We start from the raw sequence: 22,101 nt of genomic DNA, 5'->3' as shown, positions 1-22,101 counted from the left end.
CTTTAGATTAAAAATCGGCCAACACAACGTTGACGTGCAAAGCAATTATAATGATCAGAAGCTTTTTCGCAACCTCAAGAAATATGACTATAAGTAACACTTTCATTCCTCATAAGAATATTCACAAATATATATATATATATATGAAAATTACCTGACAGACACATCTATAACCAATTGAACACACGCTCGTTGACAAAACATTAAGATCTATCATGTAAGGGTAATAGAATCACTCTTTACAGTGAACCAGAACAAAAATATGTTTTTATTATATTAAAATATTAATAATAATAAACAGTTTAACTTTTTTTTTTTAAATATAAATTTATTTTTAAAAAATTTAGTTTACATCTCTCTGACATATTCGACACCAATTAAATTAAAGGCATTTTCATAAACACATACTATTGCATTAATTAAATGAAGTCGAGCATACATAATACGTAATAAATTTGGTAATGGATCCTAAAAATGTCAATAAAATGAAATAAAATAAACTATAAAGGAAACTTATGAATACACATTATAATATTAAAAATTAGATAATTTTACATTATTAAAATAAATATAATATTAAAGTAATCATTGTTACAACTAAAATTATTTTACAACCCCCCCTAACACTCCCCTGGTTATCACTGAAAGTAACACACTAAATATAAAAACTAAAAAAACTTATAATACACAAAAAGCATACACTTTTACTATTAAAAATAAAATTAAGCAACACAAAAAATTAAATGAATATTGTAATATTTAAAAATAAGAGTATCATTAATTTAAAAAATAAACATTAATTACCAATAGGACATGATTTCTATGGTAGAACAAACTGACTGCAGAAGACATTTCTAACAAAAATTTACACAGTTTATGAATATTCACATTTCCTGAGAGCATATATTTAGATGACTCTTGAATAATTATTGGATAATTTGATAGGAAATTATGAACTAAAACCCATTCTTCCTGAAATGAAATATAAATATATTATAAATAGTTTCCCAGTCATTAATTTCAACTAACAGAATTGTATTTACTTAATATATTACTAACCTTTTTATGATTTTAAATATTTATACTATTTGAAATTATTCATATAATATTCAAGCATAAAAACAATATTTTAAACTTTCTTTTTTCATCTTGAAACACATTTTTATTTAAAAATATTTTATGCAAAATGTACAAATAAACAGGGTTTAAGAAAAATAATATAAATATAATATTTTTTTCATTTTATAATTGAATTAAATAACTGTTGGACTAATACAATTATTATTTCTTTTTAAGTTAAACACATAGTTTTTAATAAATGTCATTTTAAAAGCTATAAGTTATTTTGTCTTTTACTTCTTTAAACTATTTTTGTTAAGTAATTATTAAATCAATTTTAATGTTAATGAAACACAAAAAATAATTATTATAACTATTAATGTTTTTTTAGAAGTAGTGGTCGATATGGCTCAAAATATGTGGAAGGATGCCCTCAATTTTTGTTGATAATATGAATACACATTGAATAATATAAAGGGGGATGTATTATTTTAGAGATAATAAGTAGAGGTATGAAAAATATAAATAAAAAAAGTAGAGGGATGGGATCCCTCCATATCCCCCCCTTCACTTCGACCACTGTTTAGAAGGTAATTTCATAAAATTACAACAGATAACAAAATTAAATAATAAAATATAATATAATACGCTATATTTTACTGATGCTGGTTTTTTAGTTCTATTTAAATAAGTTATCATAAAAGAATGAAGTATCATAATTTTTTTAGTTGTATTTCATCTAAAATTGGTAAATCATTTTAGATTATAGAAAAGTATTTTATAAAATAACATTGATTTTTAATTTTTTAATTTGAATTATAAATTGCCATAAAATTTCTACATTTTCATTAACTAAATAATGAACCACATTATTAAAATCTACATACATAGGACTTTAAAACTTTAAAATCAACTGTTTTAAAATCTGGTAATGGATTATAATAATTTTCTGCAACTTTTTTTTCGAATGTTGTCCATATTTGATATAGTCTTGAATAATTATACATAATAAAAATTCCATCTGAAAATAGCATAAAATAAATAAAAAATAGTAACACATAAATTAAATATAATAGGCAACAAAACATAAACAACAATACAAGGATATCTGTGAAACAATCTACTCAACTATTCAAAAAACAAGGTTTTACATTCAAAAGTTGAAAAATGAATCGCAATAAAATCATTTACTGTATCCACACTGTCATTTGGTAAACTTTAATTTTTATTTTTCTATAACACAAGAATATTTTTTTAAAAATTTGTTTAAAAATAATTATTTGATAACATGTTTTGGACCAGTATTTCAGAAGTTACTAACATTTTTTAAATCTAGACAGAAGGAATGAGGCCAAGAAATATCTAGTGATAAAAATAATAGCAAGTACACCTAACCTACAGTCATTACTTTAAATTGTTAATAACTTCTGGAATACTGATCTAAAGGTTATCAATCAATTATATTCTTAATTATATTATTTTCTTCTTTATAAATTAGATATATGTATGCTTTTATTTAAAAAAAAAAGTTGATACCCCTAAAATGCATAAGAGATATACCAAAAAAATAGTAGATAAATCCAGATTTATATGTAACTGAAAAATACAAAAAAAAATTCTGAAAATAATTATTAATTTATGAATAATTGAGTAGTTCATCAGAAAATAAAAATAATAAATATTAAGATTTTTAAATAAAAGTTTATCAAAAATCAATGTCAATATTTTTATAAATATAATTTTACTACATGATTATATCAATAAATGAATGCTATCATATTATTATACTGGTACCTTTGATTGTTTTGTGTATGGTGTATAAAAAAAAAATTATACTGTAAATGATTTAAATATGAACATAAAAACTAGATCATATTTAACCATAACATATATTTAAGTGTAATCAGTCTAAACTCACTATCTTTATTAAGAATACCACAAGTAGTATTTATAACTTTATTGTGTCGTACACTGAGCATTTCATAAACAATAGATATGTTACAAAGTTTTGATATTATTTTATCTGGATATTCACCAGATTCAATTCGACTTGCAGACATTTTGGCAATGGCATCTTTTCTTAGTCTATAATGAAAATATATTTATTATAAAATCTCAATATCAACATAACAGATATATTTAATAGGCTTCAAAGTTTCATGAGATACCACATTTTTTTAACACATTTAAAAATATACCAAGTAACACACACATTCAATTTATGAAATTTAGATTTAAAATTTTCACTATTGTTTTACATATGTTTGTTTGCATATTTATCATTTGGGAGCTTCAATGGGTGTTTTATAATTTTTTTTTAGAATTTAAGTATTTAGTATTTAAGCTTTAAAATAAATATATTTATATCCTTCAGATTGATTATTTTTGTTTATAGATCAAATAAAAATACCTACACATGACTTAGAAAAATTTTTAAATGCAATATCTAATTAACAAATAGATTCAGCATCCATATATCTAAGAAATTATAAAAAAAAATTCTCAATTCAAAAGTGACTAAGGTGGAATTTTTCAAAATAAACATTAATTTAGATGACTAAGAACATAATTTTTAAGAACTACCATAGCACAACTAAAATTAAGTTTTTGATAGTTTTGATATTGTATTATTCCCTGATCCTAAGAATATTTTTAAAAAACAATATAAATAATTTTTTACAATTTATTAAGAGAAAGCTAAGCTCTTTCTATTTTTTTCTTAGTTGTTTCTATGAAGATTATCCAACAATTAAGATACTACTAAATTGTAGTAAAAATGTCCTAAGAATCAAAAACTTTTTTATATGTTTATTTTATATTTCTAATGAAAATGTTTATTTTATGAAAGTAATTTTAATTGTTCAGTTAATTTTTTTTTATATCTTATTGTTTACTTGTATTATGATTAGAAATACTTTTAATACTTAAATGATTTTTAAATAAATAATTGAATAATTTTAACTATTTAAATACATTTTTATTGATTTTAAGGTCATTAACATCCAAGCCTTAATTACTAATGATACTAACTGAATGTAATCATTTTCATTGTTATAAATAACATTTCCACATAGTATAACATTCATATTTTTTCTCTTCATATTTTTAGAGATTAACAATTTCTGCCCATTACTACCCATAATACAACCATTAACTTCAGCAAGCTTTTGAACCGAGCTTTTCAGCAATCTAATACGCATATTTGTTGTAAAATCTTTAGCTTCTTCGCAATCTAAAGTTAAGACCTGTGTAAATTAAATGTTTATTGATGAAAACATACTATAGTATTAAAAAATATGAACAAGTAATTTACAGTCCCTTCATAAGAATTATTAGACCCATAATTGGAACCTTTTGTTAATATTTCGTTAATTATGGAAGACATCCACAAATCTTTTTTCATCCATATCAAAATATGACCATGTGTATTTGAGCAACAATCAATAATACAAAATTGTTTCTTTATTTTCTCAGCAAGATCCATTAAATTCTACAAGATCAATCATAAAAATTGATGTTCTACTCAAATATTACATTTTTAAGAGTTCACTGTTTTAATTACTTGAGTTCCTGTGATATAAAATCGAATGTGACCATTTATATTTTGTTTAGTAGTTGGTAATTTTAAAGCTATTTTTTTGTCTGTATAAATGCTGACAAACGATGTTAATTTAGTTACAAAATCTTCTAAGACATACATATTATTTTTAATAATTTAAGTAAAATATTTAATTTTATTACCCAACATGAAAACGATTCTTTTTAGTTAATCTAAAATACACACAAGACAGAAAAACTGAATATTAATTATCATCATTAGTGAATTAAAATCTGTTATATTAAACTTGGAATTGTTTTTATGATAAGAAAAAGAGTATCTAAAGTATCACTAGATGTCGCTAATATTGTACTGAATACTAAAAATCAGTTCCGTTGCCGCTGTATTATATATGTAATAATTATTACACTACAATTATTTAAATGACCATATACTTTACACTAAAATGTATTTAAATAATGCATGAAAAAATAATTTAATAATATATCACATCAAAGTATTAATGAGATACTTCTTAACAATAAATTTAATTACCTAAGTAAATAAATTACAATGTTAATTTCATATCTGAAAATAGTTAATAATATTAAGTTTAAAAAAAGGACCAACGCTAAAAGTACATTAGTGAGTAATATATAGGTTGCTATCAAGTGCTTGTCAATTCGACAAATCATAATTAATCGACATATTACAGTTTTAAATATTTAAAAAATAATTCCAGTCGCCAATTGAAAAACCTTTCAAAATTCTAATCGATGAATTCATTTTAGTAATTTTTTAAGAGTGAAACGATTTAAATAAATATTCATTTATAGTAATAAGAAGAAATTTTGTCTAGTATTTATAAAAAATAACCACTCATACAACAGATAAATAAATATAAGTAGAAACACTGACACCAAAATCAAAATTGTTTAAATTTGAAATCACTAACCACTTCTCAAGAATTACATGAGTTTTTTACTCTTAACTTCTAATAGTTTTTCAATTACCTTTTAATAACTAAAAAAAATTGATAGAAGCTTTTCTTACAAAACTAGGTTATTTGTTATTGAATGACTTTATTTAATAATTTAAGAAAAAAATTTGAAGGAATCCAAACAATATTTAGCTCTTAATGGAAAATACGCATAAAAAATTAAAGGATAAATTGGGATTACCTTATTTTTATTAGTGTTTACAAATAGTTTGCATATTTGGACATAACATTTTTAAACAAAGCATAACTGATAACAGACTCGTATTCCATTGCAATCGATAAGACTCATATATTTTGCCTAGTAAATGTTTGATATCTATTATGAAGAATTCTATTGAATAGAAATTATTATTCAGGATTTAACGTTTTAGCAACTATATGTTTACAACTTTATTAGATTATAAAGTCTTTAAATTTATAAAGACAATAGTCAATAATCATAAATATTTCAATTACTTATAATAGTTTATTTATATAGCAAACATTAGCTAACCTACCACCCTTTTTGGAAGTTGAGCAGCTGTTCTAATGTAACTCAGTGTGACGACACCCTTGAATGGAAATGCATGTCATAAGAAATTCATTACAAAATGGATTTATTAAAATTAAATTACGCTTATCATTTAGTTAAATTAAAAAAAAGCATATGGACCTAAGGAATAAAAATTTCATACATTTTTAAAACAGTTTAAATTTGTACAGAATTTTATTCCGTATGGTTACATGTGGGTTCAAATAAAAATATAAGCCAAAAAAATAAACCTCAGGATGGAATTTGACTTTTATTTTTTGTAAATATAACTAATTTTAAAAACAAAAATTTATTTACACCCACGAAATTTGTTTTATACGAAAATATATTGAACTACGTTTAAAACTATGTTATTACAGTGTAAATAATAGTACACGTAAGCCAAACTACTTGTTTTAGTAATAGAATTCTTTTTTACTCGATAAATTCTTCTTTTTTTTCGCCTTAATCCTACTTTTTTACTCGGTGAATTATAAAAGTATTAACAATTAAATTATAAAATGTATAATTAATATTATAAATTATTGAATTTTTCTCGTAGTACAAAAATTAAATCAAACTAATATTATGTTGTATCGTAAGATGATTATGATATTAATCAAATGTTTTTTTCTCAAAACTATTTGTTGTTTGATGAACAAAGAAATAAAACATTCTAAACAAAATGAAATTGACGCTTATAATATAATCCTAAAAATTCGAACAGGTTACATAGAACATGATATTTCACTAAGTTTAGGTAATATTAAATCTATACAAATAAAAAACATTGATGAAATGCGAAATAAGAGAATAATGAGTCTCATGTGTGGATACGCTTATAGCGCTTTGTACCATATGCGTGTTTCCAAAATAGTAATGGAAGTTCAAGACAAAGTTGAAAAAAACACGTTGTATTTAGTAATTATGGATATTTTCAACGAATCTATAAACATGTTGGTCACTTTACATAACTTAAATATTGAGTCCATAGATGAAATGTGGCATTTTTACATGTATATAAACCGTTTGCATCCATACATACAAACACTTTTTGACATGAAAAAAATATCTAAACCAATTATTGAAAACATTATGGAAAGTCATAATTTTATTGAAAAACAATTAGAAGAGTTTATTGTTAAAATTGGTAAATGTAATACAGCCAACAAGTTCAACGACAAATACATAGGATCTCAATTTTACAGAAAATTGGAAGGTCTCGAATCTTGTAGAAAACAAAAAAATTGTCGTTTGAGTGATGTCACGGCATTGGTATACGACAATAAAAAATTGATAAGAGAATTAATAAAAAAAAATCATGAAGACGGATCAGTTCTCATGGATGGCAAGGAACGTTTTGACTTGGAGCAATTATACTTAAACAATCTAGTTTTAAAACGACAAACTGAGCTATGGGATACGTTAGAAATATTTGGTCCAAGAATTAACTGGACTGGACCGCTTTTAAGACTCAAAGAAGCAAACACGAAAGCGCATTGTGTGTACATTTCAGCTGATGGATTCAAAAATATTCAATTTTATCAGATAACATTTTTGGAAATCTTACAAACTATCATGTTGCGATTTGTGTGGAGACATTTGGTGTATGCTAAAGAAAAAACTGTGTTAAAGGAAAGATTGACTAATTTACAAAATTACAAAAAAATCATCATTTCAGAAATTACAGAATTCATCAAATATACGGGTTTAGAAAATGATATATTTTTCAAAGATCTCCTAGAAAAAATTCATTCAATTATTATAACTCCTATAAGATTTAAAATTAAAACAATCATACACATGATAAAAAATCGTCTTGCTACAATATCGAAAAATTATGAAACAGTATTATATGGTGCTATTCAGATAGATGATGAAGAAATGTGTATGAAGTTAGCAGTGGAGAAATCTTTAAGCCAATTAAAAGAACTATCATGTGATTATAATGCAACTGGCATAATATGCGGACGAGTATTTGTAAGTTATTTAAAACATTTATTACCTGACGTTGATTTTAATGTTATTCGATCATTTTTATATTTTTCAAAATTAAAATAAAAAGTTCATATATTTAGTAGTTTATTTTTTTATGTATAATCAGCAAATGAATAACGTCTTTGAATCATTGAGTTACTGTCGATTAAAATAAAATTACAAATTATCAAAAAACAATATTATAAAAGTAACTCGACACGTAGTTAACAACGAAAAATATATAAACTGGGGGAGGACAATCTACCAGTGCATAATTTTTGTAATAGTCGATGACTTAAATAAAATTAACAACCATATTAAACTTAAAACGTTTTCACAATAGAACTAGTGGCGACATTAGTGTTGCATTTATAGTAATCAAAACTTATACGCCAATATTAAGGACGAATACAAACACTGCTGTTTTGGTAACATCAATAGATTTTTAACTCGTCTGTATATCAGTCTTTTCGTATCACTTTTATTTTACTTCAATGTTTATCATGGCGTGACAATAGTTGTTATTCTATTATAACAGATGTGTTTATCTTTATATCGCGTTGAACAGATATTGTAATTACCATACATTATTTCAATTAAATGCCAATAAACTAATTTGTCCCTCTGTTTATTACCAAATATTTTTCTAGTACATTGTCTTGTAAGTGAGTAATGCGTTTAAGAAAATTTAGGTGATAACAGTTGAACAACCAAATCCACATCAAAAGAAATGTACTAATCTTCAATTTGGTAATAATTAACATAGATATATATATTAATTTATGTCCATGGTAAATAATAATATTGATAATAAATATATAATGTTTTTAACATTTTATAATTAGAATTCTAAATAATCATATTTAAATAATAAAAGTTAATAAAAATATAAAATTAATAAATAATAAAACACAATAATAATTAAAATGAGCAATGCACTTCAATTACAGATTTAAAAAATATATATTGGTACTAATTCGGTATAATACCGTTTTTTATAAATCAGTCTTTTGAAGTAATTAGAGTGACTGGTATTCTATTCTTTTTCGTTAAAATTGATATGATTCATTAAAATTGCATAATAACAAATATTAAAAATGATTTAACTATATATATTATCTACTTGTGAAATTATTCATTCACTTATATGTTAACAGTAAAGATGATTTTATTTATTAGTTAACCTAATAAAATGAAAAAGAAAATATCATTATGTTACTAATGAATTATTTTTTTTCAAAGAATAATAAAATTATACAAATATGCATTGTACAAACAAGAAAAAATTGATTGTCTAGAAGAAATATGTTGACTCAACACAACCAATTTTTAATATGTCTGTGTTTTTGTTAGTAGACATGGTGAACACTTTGGATACACTATAATTTATTGATACTAATTTAACTTTATAGAATTATGTTATTACTACCATTAAATAGATGAAGATAAATTATCATGCGAACTATCAAGTGCGTGTAGATTATAGTCATTGTTTTCTTAAATTTTTTATTTTCCGCAATATTCTTAATTTTTTCTTTCATAAGAACCTTCTTCTAATAATAACAAACGCAAAAAAAAAAATAATTAGCAAAATCTGTCCATCTTTTCACGCATGATGCCATGACCAAGGGAAATAGAGATTCATATATTTATAACATTTATAAGTTATTGGATTTTTTTTTTATGTCTATCCATTACACTGGCGTAATCATGGAGGGGGTACTGCCGTGCTAAGCGAAAACAGGATAACTCCAGTCAACATGATTTTTCAGGAACACAAAAAAACATTTTTAACAGTAAATCAAGATACCCTTTTTTCCCAATGTATGAACATAAGTCAAAAGACGGTAACTCCATTATTATTTATGTGATATACCAAGTTTTTGCTTAGTATTTGGATTTACTGTGTTTTCGCTTACAAAACATCAAATATATTGAACTTTCCGTATATTTTCTTATTTTATATTTCAATTTTAGATTGGTTTTAATAGGAAATATGCTATTTTTACATCAAAAATCGGTGTAAAACCACTAAATTTACCTATAGAAACAAAAAAAAATTTTTTTTTAATTTTGGAGTTATCCTGTTTTTGTTTAGCACGGCAGTGTATGGGTGTGACAAAAATAATTATATGGTGGAGATACATTTTTTTTTGTTTAAAAAATTACCCTAATTATGCCATTGATCGCTTCTTACATATAAAAATACCGAATACATTTTTTTAATTACAACGTAAATATGTTAACAAATAAAATACTAAACTGAAATAAATACTACTTGAATAAGCCAACATTTTCAAAGCTAATTATCTTAAAAGATATCTAGTGATCTACTTGTTTTTGAATCAATTAATCAGCATGTGTTGAGAGTCTGAAATATTTAATAGGTAAGTCAATACAGGATATTAGTGATTAATCGGATATCGATATGAAGCTTGAATTAATAAATTTGGTAATCAATGATCCAAACATTCTAGCTTGGACAAAACCCTTCAAATTTAATTTAATAATGTGATATATAGTTCATATAGTAGAGGGGTCAGCTTATCGTTGCTGTACTGGTGATCGACCGTTGTGTCATCCGTATGGATGGTAATGCGAGTTAGTTGACCTTCTATCGTCTCCGTGCGAATTACCTGCGTTAGTCATGTGTTGTTAATTTGTTATACACGTAATATACATTTATATTTTATATTTAAAGTTGGCGTTATTAATTTTATTAATAAGTATCTACTAGACTTATAAAAATTATTACAGTTCAGGTGTGGGGTAAACGCGTGGATAACGAGTGGAGGGTTAGTTCGAATGTGGTTAAGTATACGTTAAAATTATTACATTTTTTTTATTGTGTTATTGTGCATGGTAACGCGAAAATTTTTTGAAAAAAAATTAAGTGCGCGTGTTTGAAAAATTATAATTTTGTCTGTAAAGAAAATTATTCGTGTATTCTACGGTACGTCATAATTTTAACTTGGGCTAGTCCAGAGCCGAAAATAGCCAAGTAGTTGGTGTAGTAGATTGTCAAAGGTCGCATTAGTGTAAAAAAAAATATCGGTTTGCTGCCCATTGTGTTGTGTGCAAGTATGGCATTGAACAACAAGGAAGAAGTGGGGCTGAGCAATGGTGCCATGAGTGGTGGTGTAAGCGCAATGGGACGTGACAATCATATGCGTTTGTGGGCTGACTTATCAGTTGCTTTGCCGGTGTATGATCCAGTAGATAGTACAATGGCAATCGATCAGTGGATCAGTAAAATGGAAGAGTACGCAATATTGTATGAATGGGATGATGTTGCCATTCAACACTTTGCGTTGTCAAGACTGACAGGCGTTGCAAAAATTTGGCGTGATAGTCTACCATCTATCTCGCGTACTTGGTTTAGTTGGACTAAACTTTTAAGGGAAAATTTTATATCATCGTCTGTGGAAGATGTTATGCAGTGTAGACTGGACGCTCAAAGTTACAATCGTAAACCAGGACAAAATATAATCGAATATTTTTATGAAAAATTGTCCAGATGTAACAAAGCAAAAATGTAAGACAGTGAGACTATATAGTGGATAGTAGTTGGTGTGCAAAATGATCGTTATAGTGACTACCTGGGACCACTAACAAATTATAGTCGTCCGTTTGAACTATTACAACATTTATAGTCTGCATCACAATACATATCAAATGAAAAATCAAAGTCATGTTTATTTAACGGCTATGCGAACAAATCTAAAGTTTTGGCGAAAGTAGAAGTAACGTGTTTTAGATGTCGAGCTGTTGGTCATACTTCAAAAACTTATCCCCAAAAACCGACTTTAACTTGTTTTAAATGTTCAACTCCTGGTCACAAGGCACGAGACTGTCATGTGAGGAGAAATTCAAGTACAACTGCAACAAAGTCAAGTACTTCACAAATAACTATGACAAATCAAAATAATAATAGATCAGTACTTCAAGTTGGACATGTAGGTGCACAGTCCAAGTACTTTAAAGATGCTGTCATAAGCGGTGCTACAGTTAGGGCATACATCGACATGGGAGCAGCGTGTGTTGCTATGCGTTTGAGTGATGTCAATAATCTGTTAATTGATTATGATGCTCAAGTAACAGATGAATTTGTTGGTTATGGATTTGGTAAAGTTCATTCGTTAGGTCGTTTTGAGACAAACATATCTATTGATGGAGTAGTAGCAAGAGTGCCCGTTAATGTAGTGCCTGACGAAATACAAGATATACCGTTGTTAGTGGGACACCCATTTACTGAACAACCACATATCATGATCACTAGTACTGCTGGAGAACTGACAGTAGAGCAAGTCATACCAAATATAGCTGTTATCACAAACAACAAAGTGCCACTATGGGCGACTACGGCCGTCGTAATACCAAAAAATCATGTTGGACACATATCGGTTAGTACAAATTTACCGAAAACTGAATTATGTATAGAAGGAGGACTACGTAGTTCAAAACAATTGGTCCCTCGATGTTTAGTCTCGACTGACGATAAAGGACTAACACAAGTGCCTGTTTTGAACTTGTCAAATGAACAATTCGTTGTCAAAAAAGGTGACACAGTTACCCGCGGTGTAACTTTCACTGAGTTGTGTAATAACAACGAAATGTGTACTCGTGAAGTAAATAATGAATTAATTACGGCAGACGAAGTTATCACAGACTTAGACACTGATCAATTACAAGACGTACTGGCAATGATAAACGAATACCGTGATCTCGTGGCGAAAAATATACGACAAGTTGGGTGTACACATTTAGCGGAAATGAAACTTAATATGAATGACGATCAGCCAGTGGTATATCGACCATATCGACTATCTTTTCACGAACGAATACAAGTACGTAATTTAGTCAATGAACTCAAGGATGCTGATATTGTGGAAGACAGCAATTCACCATACTCCAGTCCAGTATTGTTGGTCAAGAAGAAAACGGGAGATGTTCGATTATGTGTGGATTACCGAAAATTAAACTCGAAGACCATACAAGATAAATATCCTTTGCCAAGAATCGACGATCAGATTGACAGACTTCATGGTAACATATATTTTACTAGTTTAGATCTTACTAGTTTAGATACTAGTTTAGTGGTTACTATCAAATTCCTATTAATGATAGTGTAACATGGTCACGAACGGCTTTTATTACCCCTGATGGGTTATATCAATTTAAACGCATGCCCTTTGGTGTGTCAAACGGCCCAGCAAATTTTGCCAAAATGATAGCAACTGCTCTAGGATCTCTTTTATTTACTGTANTACCTAAGGCGCCGGCCTAAACCAGCGCCTTAGGTCCTCCTGTACCGGGCGGCGCGGCTGCCTCTGTCTCAGGCGTTCAGCTTCCTCCTTCTTTTTCAAGATGGATTCGGCGAACACCTGGACGAGCCTCCACGCCTCCCGGCTCCTCAACATCAGGTCCACCATGGACCCGACTCGGAACGTGGACCCTAGTTGAGACTCCAAAGAGTCCCGTTCCTGGGCCCACGCCTCGCACCGGAAGAGGGTGTGCAAAGCGCTATCAGCCTCTCCCGGGCGATCCGAACAGTGGTCGCACGTCGGCGCGGCTGCTTTACGAATACGGTGTAAGTACTCGTTAAAGCAGCCGTGGCCGGACATCACTTGGGTGAGACGATAAGTCATCTCACCGTGAGTCCGGTCCACCCACCTGTCCAGCCGATCGGGTCCTATGAGGGACCTGGTCCACTCGCCTCTCGTTTCCTCCGAGAGGCGAGTCCGCCACCGGAACATGGTCATCCGCCTGAGCGCTAGCCGGTCCTCGGGTTCGAGGGACCGGTTTCGCTCTCGGCGGAGCTCATGCCCGGCGGCGCGTTCCTCGGCGAGCAGGTCGGCGGGCGGCAGTGACGACAGGATACCCGCCGCCACTCCGGACACCGTTCGGTACGCCGAAACAGTCCGGATCGCCGCCCGCCTCTGCACCCTGAGCAGGGCTTCACGGTTTTTGGACGAATACTCAAGAGTATCCGCCCAAACCGGGGACCCGTACAGGAGGACCGACTGTACGACGCTGACTAAATGTCTGCGCCGCATCTCTCTCGGCCCTCCCAGATTGGGCATGATTCCCGCCAGGCAATTCATGACTTTCTGGGCCCGTTGGGCCGCACGAGTAATGTGCGGCCCGAACTTTAGACGTTTGTCTATGACGAGGCCCAGATAAGTCATGGAGTCCTTAAGCGGGATCTCCACCCCCAGCACGGCGAGCCGTGGAGGAGTGAACTTGTACCTGCCCGTGAACAAGACCGCTTCGGTCTTGTCCAGGGCGAGGCTGAGTCCACTCCCCTCCTGCTGGATCCAGGCGGACACTGCTCTGAGCGCGCAGTTTGCCCGGGATCCAGCCTCCTCGGACGAGGCGCCTTCCGCCACCACCAGCGTGTCGTCCGCGTAGCAGACGACACGCACGTGCGGTGGTAGCGGAACGCGGAACACCGCGTCGTACGCGATGTTCCACAGCAAAGGCCCGAGAACTGACCCTTGCGGGACGCCTCCCGTAACAGGTCGGATTCTCGGGCCCGCGGCGCTCTCGTAAGAGATGACCCGATCGCTAAAGTACGACCGGATCATCCGCCCGAGGTAAGGAGGCACCCGAAACGCGTCCAGCGCTCCGAGGATGTGTGACCATCGCACGGAGTTGAACGCGTTTCGGATGTCCAGGCTCACCGCCAACCCGAAGCCCTGCTCAGTTTTGGCCCTGAGGGCCAAGTCCCTGAAGAGGGAGGCCGCATCGTCCGTCGACCTCCCCCTCCTGAAACCATACTGGCCCTCGGCCAGTCCGCCGACGTCGGCCAGGTGGGCTTCGATCCGGGTGACGAGCAGCCGCTCGAGGATTTTCCCCAAGTCGTCCAACATGCAAAGCGGTCGGTACGACGAGGGGAGACCCTCGGGCTTGTCACCCTTTCTCAGAAGCACCAGCCTGGCCTTCTTCCACTTCGTGGGGAATTCACCCTCCGAGAGGCAGCGGTTCGCGACGGCGCGTATCCAGTCCGGGGCGAGGTCGTTTACCAACCCCCACACCCGGTTTGGAATCGCGTCAGGGCCGGGAGCTGTGTTCCGGCCCCGTACGCGCGCCACCGCGTCGGCCACCTCCTGGGTGGTGAATTCCTCCACCGACACGTCGTCCCCGAACGCAGGGGGAGGCAGAGGCGGGTGTGTCGGAAAGAGCGTGTCTACCGCCCTTTCCAGCACTTCCGCCTCCAGCTGACCGGAAGCCGGTGAACCGCGGAGCTTCCGCATAACGACCCGGTAGGGTTTCCCCCACGGGTCGTGGTCCACCGACTTCACGAGTTCGGCCCAGCACTTCGCTTTGGCCCGCCTGATGGCGAGCTTCAGCTCTTTGCGGGCCGACCTCAGCGCCTCCCTCGGGTCCGGGGATTCCGGGTCCCGCGGCCAACGGTTGGAGCGCGTCATAGTCCTCCTGACCCTGACACACTCCTCACGCCTGACCGCCACCTCGGCGTTCCACCAGTGGACTGGCGGTCCGCGAGTCGACGGCGGTCGTTTGGCCGGGAGGGCGAAGTCGCAAGCTGCGACCACCCTCCGGTCCAACTCTTCCGCCGCTTCGCTCGCGGAGACGCGCCGGTCCGGTACCGCGGGCGCCGACCAATAAGTATCTTATACTAGACTTATAAAAATTATTACATTAATTACATGTTTAATACGAAAGATTGGATTTGCTCTTCTTAAAAATAATTTTAATTTCTTAATAAAGGTATACATTTTTGATGGATAATTTTAAGAACAAATTTATTTAAATTGTAAATATCATCATTTTTTAAAATTTTGTTATTTAAATATTATGTTACAAATTTAAACTTAACCTCTCCAAGAAAATATTATTATGTTGCAACCTTAAACCAAATATTTTTTTGATATGCACAAATAAATTAAAATTCTTTATTCTAGAAACACGTAACAAAGCTTGTTAAAAAAAAATTGTTATTATTCATTTATTACAATTTCATATACGTAAATATACACTTCTGAAAATAATTTATTTATGATAAATGAATAACCTAATATTAACTTTGAACTTTTATGGCAAATGTTATTTAAAATTAAAACTAAAAAATATTAAAAAAATTGAACTCAAAAAGTCATAAAAACTACTGACACAATCTTAGATAAGTATTTAATAGTATATGATTAGTATTGATAATGGTAATATTGTTTCTAATATACGTATCCGCGATTTTTCAGTAATTTTTGTGTCTTTTTGAGTAAAATATTTTATATACATTTTAGTTTTAAATTAATACTTTTAATATAATTTTAATTTTAAATTTATATATATTTAGCATGTTTTTTTATGATTTCTTTAAATCGACTACAGTAGTATATGAATAGGGATAAATGAAGTTATTAGTGAAAAATGTGTTTTAATATTTTTAATAATTTTTATTCCAAATTTATTTGTATATGTGCAATTACAGATGCTAGTATTTATATATATATATTTAACTAGATACTATAATTTTTTGTTACCTACACAATTATATTTTTATGTTGCGTAAATATTAACTAAATATAATATATGAAATGAAAAAAGATTTGCCCTTGGGAAAAAAGCCAGCATTTAGAGAATAAAATGATTACACTATGATTTATAACTCGTAGCATGATCCTATAAAACTTTATTAATAATTTTTATACAATGAATAGTTAAATGTGCTATACTATAGCGTAATATACCCAATCGTCATTTGATCCAATTTCAGCGTGTTCCACGTGGTTTATCAACTTGGTCCAATGTTAAAAATTTACGGCTGATAATTTGATAACAATGATAAGACAACGGCAAAGCAATATTGCTTTACGTCACGCTATTGAAATCGCTTCCTAGTTTCATAAAGAATAAAGTGTATTACCACATTCAGATAAAATTCAATCGTCACTTTGTCGCGCGATTCGTTGTTATCTTGACGTAACAAAACTAATTTATGTTTTAATTATAACATTTATTATTTCAATTCAAATATGATCTGATAGAAGTATCGCGATCAATAGAGGAAACTGCCCCTCCTCTGTTAAAGGTACCGAATTATCGTTTGACTGACTGCATTGTATGCTTTATTTTAAGTATTATAGCTTTTAGAATTTTATCATACTAAAGGATGCGTCATAAGTCTAAGGGATCAGTTACCAACAATTCTGTTGGAGAATCTATTACCTTAGATTCTAAACCTAGCTCTAAACAAAAGAAAAACTCTAAAGTAAGTAATTATAGTATCTTAAAAATCGCTTAATGATTACTATTGTTTAATTTTTACTAAAATTATGTGCACTGTTCTACTTTTTTAGTAAATTAGTCTTACTAAATATCTACTTAATAGATTATTCATTAAATTGATAATTTAAAACTTGGTTTTTTAAAAGAAACGTGTTACAAAATTAAAATACATATTTCTGTTACAATTAAAAAAGTAGTTGTGATATCATGCATCAAATTTTAAAACAAAATAATGGATTTTTAATTTATATAAAAGTGATGTAAATTAATAGTATATGAATTGTTTATACAAAAAAAAAACCTGATATATTTTCAATCTGAATTTTCAAGGTATTTCAAAATGGCAATTCAAAATTAAAACAACTTAAGAAGTCTGTAACTATGGACCCTCATTCAATTGTGATATGGAAACATCCTATTTTAACTATTGATTGTTTCTGTAAAGAAGTAGTTTTTTTAACCAAGTCATTTATTAAAAAGTAAGTTAAATTTTGCCAATTTAATTCTTAATATATTGAAAATATCAAATTTAAAATAAAACTGAAAATTATAGTTATTAATATTCCACTATTTAGTTAAAATTTAATGTGGAGAAATATTAATATTAATTTTTAATTTTCTTTAAAATCTTATTCATAATTTATCAGGGCTGGTTAATAAAATGAAATATAATAGTTCCTTAATAATGCATATAGCTATAAACATTACTGTAAGCTTAAATTTCAATACATACTCAGGGCCGTATTTAAAATTTTAGTTCAAGATGGTGCTATGGCGTAACATGAATTTTACATCAATAATTTTTTTCATCAATTTTATTGTATAAAACATTCATACTTCATTTAATCACTTAAACCTTTGAAAAGACAATTATCAAATTTTAATTAATTTAAAATTATTAACTATTATTAACCTTAAAGTAAATTTAATAAAACCTTTGTGATTATTAATAATAATAGTAACCAATATTAGTAGTACCAATAATATTGGTACTACTAATATTTTTTTATAAAAAACCACCATTATAATAAGAAATAAACAATTTAGTATTAAAATCAACCTATAAGGTTTCCTATAAAGACAAACATTAAAAATTAAGTATTTTTTTGGTTTGTTGCTTATGAGTCTTAAGGATATAAACTATTTTTTTTTAAATAAAATATATATATATAATTAACTTATAAAATAGAAAATAATGTAATTAAGAAAATAATTTATTGATAACAGCTTTTGGACCAGTATTTTAGAAGTTATTAACAATTTAAAGTAATGACTAAGCACAGGTGCATTTATATTTGTTACTAGACATTTATCAACCTTCTCTTTCCACCTTAAAATAAATATTCTAATACCTAACAAAGTAACTGGTCAAATTTGTTATCGACCAATAATTTATTTAATTAGATCATTTTCTATTTTATAATCTAGTTAAAATATGTCTCTTGCAGTTTAAAAATATAATTTGAAAAATATAACCCATTAATAAAAATTATTATTTTAAGAAAATAAAGGGGTTAGTGTTAAAAGAATCGCTCTGTATACACATTGGATGAAAATTAAAATCTGCAAAAATCCTCTCTAAAAATAGTTATAATTAACACTTAAATCTCATTTTTGAAAAAAATTAATTAAATTTTTTCAAAGAGAAGTGTAAATGGGAATACTTTACTCCTACACTATAATAATATATTGTTTAATCTAAAGTATAGACATGAATAATTGGAAAAAAATAATGAACAAAAAATTGTAATAACAAGAAAACAGTGATTTTTACACATAAATAACATATTTTATTAAATGTTAGAGTTTAGTTTAAAATGGGTCATTAACACATAAAAGACAAATCATCAATAGTTTAGTCATAAAATTAAAAGAATAACGTTTCAATTAGATAAAATTTGTGGTCTTTTGATAAATTTTGATAAAATCAGAATTGTAAAGACTAAAAAAAAGAAATAACAGATACAAATAATAATAATTCATTAACACATAGTAAAATAATTACCTTCTCAGCTTTGCATAAAAGTTTAAAGTTAAAAAGTTATAAGAAATTTCAAACTGTATAGTAAAATATAATATATAAAATATATTTAAATATGCTAAAATCTTATTAATTTCAAGTTAGTTTCTAAGTTATTATTTAAATAGTTTTTAAGTAAAATGTGTAGTATTATTTAACTCTTATTCTAAACATTTTTTTCTCAATTTTCAGATTAATTTGTTATAAGTTGTATGTGCTATTAGCATTTTTAGTTATTTCTTCTCCAATTGTTTTATCATACATTGAGGGACCTCATGTTCCAGTAAGTAATTGATAGGTTCTTCATCAAAATGGTAGTCAATATGATTCAATAAAATTTTGTTTTTCAGGTGTTACTATGGGCCAAATCAAGAGTTTCATGGTGTTTATATTGGTTAGGCCTTGGTGTCTTATCATCTGTCGGCTTTGGTACCGGCTTACATACATTCCTACTATATTTAGGTCCTCATATAACATCCGTTACATTAGCAGCGTATGAATGTGGAGGTCTTAATTTTCCAGAGCCACCTTATCCTGATCAGTCAGTAAAATGACTTTTTGTTTAATTTTATAATATCTAATGGTTCATAATATCTAATTTTAGAATTATTTGTCCGGATGAACTTGACCCTACTTGGACAGCGAGTTTATGGAATATTATGTCCAAGGTAAGTTTAGAAGCCATGATGTGGGGAGCTGGAACTGCACTTGGAGAATTACCACCTTATTTCATGGCAAGAGCAGCACGACTCTCTGGAAGGCCTCCTGATGAAGATAAAGAAGATTTAATTGAATTTGAAGAATTATTAAAAAAAGAAGAGCACCCGGAAACTATGGTATTTTCCAGATATATTATTATATATTATATATTATATATTTTATCTTTTTTCAGACATTAGTTGATAAATCAAAAATATTTGTTGAAAAACTGGTGAAAAAAGTTGGATTCTTTGGTATTTTAGCATGTGCTTCTGTAAGTTTTGATTTATAATTCAATTATAATATTTCATGTTTGACTTTTATTGTTTAAATAAAATTTATAAAAAGAATTATTTTTATTTTTTTATAGATACCAAATCCTTTATTTGACCTTGCTGGAATAACATGTGGTCACTTTTTAATACCTTTTTGGACATTTTTTGGTGCTACGCTATTAGGTAAAGCTGCTATTAAAATGAGTATACAAGTATTATTTGTAGTAATTGCTTTCAATGAAACTCTAATTGAAAGTGTTCTTGAGATGGTTGGAAAAATTCCAGGATTTGGTAAAAAATTACAAGCTCCTATTACTAAATTTTTAGAGAATCAAAAGCAAAGATTACATCTTAAAAAAGATTCCAAGGTAACTATTAGTAAATTATATTTTTTTTGTAAAAACTTATATTGAACTGATTTTTCAGGGTACAAATATCGTTGTGAAGTTATTTGACCTATTTGTGTTTTCAATGGTCATGTATTTTATAGTGTCTTTAGTCAATTCATTAGCACAAAATTATTATAAGCGAAATAATAAGACTTCAAAAAAAGTGTCTAAAGACTGACATTTAATTATTCAACAACTCAATATCGTAAAATTAAGCGACTTTAAGATCGTTATTATGATTTAATAAACATCTCCATTTTCCTTAATTAATTGTTTATTTGTTATATTTTTGCTCTTCTGATACTTGAAATAAATTCTTTATTTATATTTTAAATTTATATTTATAAAAGTTATTACAAAGTACAGGGTTTTAATTTTTTAAACTTTCTTTGAATTTCCAAAAGAAGAAACTTTGATAAATTTACTTTACTGCTCAATATAATTCCAAAAAAATTTATTTAGTAGGTTTAATATATTTCAAATTAAATTGTTTACATTTGTTACAGTAATTTAAAACATTTAGTTTGAATCTATTACCAAATTAATAATTAAATAATCTATATTACCAAAATTATTTACAAATTATTTTAGTTACTTTGTGTTTCAAGAATTCTCACAATTTTTTTTATTAAAATGCTAGGAACTTATTCATCATGACTCCAAGTGTTACCAAATTTTGTTTTTTTTTAGTTGTAAAATTGTCAATTTATTATTAGTGTTCTAGATTATAGATTATTAAGCAACTCACCAGAATAATTTTTTTAAACTGTTTTCTTGAGTTTAATATATCATTTCATTATCTATCTGTACACTTGAACCACTGTAGTTTTAAGTTTAGCCTAAATTATTTAGTTAATTTTCTCTTATTTTTAATAATTAAACATTTTTTTTGCCCAATTATTATTGTTATTTGTTTATTGTTTTATTTAATTTTAATATTTCTTATATACTGCAATAATATGACTACAATAGACAATGTTATTTTCTCTGATATTATATTATGTGATTTAGGAAGTAATATTTGGTAGTATTATTAATTAGTATAGTAGTAGAAGACTGCTGTTCCTCTTCTGAAAACTTGTTCATTCCCGGAAATAAAAATATTTTCTTTAATTTTTTTGTGTACTATCTTAAATAATTAATAAAGACAACATAATTGAATTCCAAACTTAAATAATCCTATGCAATATGAGCAGCTTAAAAGTGTGTCATAAAATAATTTACTTTAATTTTGAGATTGTTGTTAATTTCTGTTTCTTCAATTACTCTAAATGTTATTTATAAGAATACAAGTGAAATGAATTTCTATATTGATTATTTAAATAATAATACTTATTTATAAAACTTTCTTATTGCTTATTAAACAAGTTTATATTGACGGTGA

The 22,101-nt window shown here is 29.5% G+C and overlaps 2 protein-coding genes across 4 annotated transcripts; one reads left to right on the top strand and one right to left on the bottom strand.

Annotated features, from left to right (window-relative positions):
• Positions 1–245: 245 nt before the first annotated feature.
• On the bottom strand, positions 246–4,871 carry LOC126906795 (DALR anticodon-binding domain-containing protein 3-like). The gene is made up of 7 exons (XM_050687661.1): positions 4,622–4,871; positions 4,373–4,549; positions 4,090–4,304; positions 2,978–3,144; positions 1,947–2,080; positions 805–972; positions 246–468 (listed from the first exon to the last, which is right to left on the bottom strand). The coding sequence occupies exons 1-7, from the start codon at positions 4,757–4,759 to the stop codon at positions 349–351; spliced, it is 1,119 nt and encodes a 372-aa protein (XP_050543618.1). The 5' UTR covers positions 4,760–4,871; the 3' UTR covers positions 246–348.
• Positions 4,872–6,695: 1,824 nt separating this feature from the next.
• On the top strand, positions 6,696–22,101 carry LOC126906780 (vacuole membrane protein 1). 3 transcript variants are annotated; one of them, XM_050687624.1, is made up of 9 exons: positions 16,738–17,137; positions 17,193–17,317; positions 17,665–17,813; positions 19,547–19,637; positions 19,705–19,895; positions 19,959–20,190; positions 20,247–20,327; positions 20,424–20,696; positions 20,755–22,101. In XM_050687624.1, the coding sequence occupies exons 2-9, from the start codon at positions 17,219–17,221 to the stop codon at positions 20,893–20,895; spliced, it is 1,257 nt and encodes a 418-aa protein (XP_050543581.1). In that variant the 5' UTR covers positions 16,738–17,137; positions 17,193–17,218; the 3' UTR covers positions 20,896–22,101. The 3 variants fall into 3 exon arrangements, with proteins under 3 accessions (XP_050543578.1, XP_050543581.1, XP_050543580.1); XM_050687621.1 differs by lacking the exons at positions 16,738–17,137; positions 17,193–17,317 and adding an exon at positions 6,696–8,088; XM_050687623.1 differs by having other exon boundaries at positions 16,740–17,317.

The sequence above is a fragment of the Daktulosphaira vitifoliae genome, unplaced genomic scaffold, assembly GCF_025091365.1.
Source record: "Daktulosphaira vitifoliae isolate Bord-2020 unplaced genomic scaffold, ASM2509136v1 Scaffold_5, whole genome shotgun sequence".
NCBI classification, from domain to species: domain Eukaryota; kingdom Metazoa; phylum Arthropoda; class Insecta; order Hemiptera; family Phylloxeridae; genus Daktulosphaira; species Daktulosphaira vitifoliae.
This window is presented reverse-complemented; position numbering and strand designations above follow the sequence as displayed.

What these genes read in the sequence shown, in the direction of transcription:
- LOC126906780 (XM_050687621.1), top strand. Translation starts at nt 6,697, where the DNA reads ATGTTGTATCGTAAGATGATTATGATATTAATCAAATGTTTTTTTCTC. An exon ending in TAATATGCGGACGAGTATTT is followed by an intron (nt 8,089 to 17,664) that starts GTAAGTTATTTA and finishes TGAATTTTCAAG; the next exon opens with GTATTTCAAAATGGCAATTC. An exon ending in GAGCCACCTTATCCTGATCA is followed by an intron (nt 19,896 to 19,958) that starts GTCAGTAAAATG and finishes ATCTAATTTTAG; the next exon opens with AATTATTTGTCCGGATGAAC.
- LOC126906795 (XM_050687661.1), bottom strand. Translation starts at nt 4,759, where the DNA reads ATGTATGTCTTAGAAGATTTTGTAACTAAATTAACATCGTTTGTCAGC. An exon ending in TTTATATCACAGGAACTCAA is followed by an intron (nt 4,550 to 4,621) that starts GTAATTAAAACA and finishes TTGATCTTGTAG; the next exon opens with AATTTAATGGATCTTGCTGA. An exon ending in TTAAAGTTTTAAAGTCCTAT is followed by an intron (nt 973 to 1,946) that starts GTATGTAGATTT and finishes ATTTCATTTCAG; the next exon opens with GAAGAATGGGTTTTAGTTCA.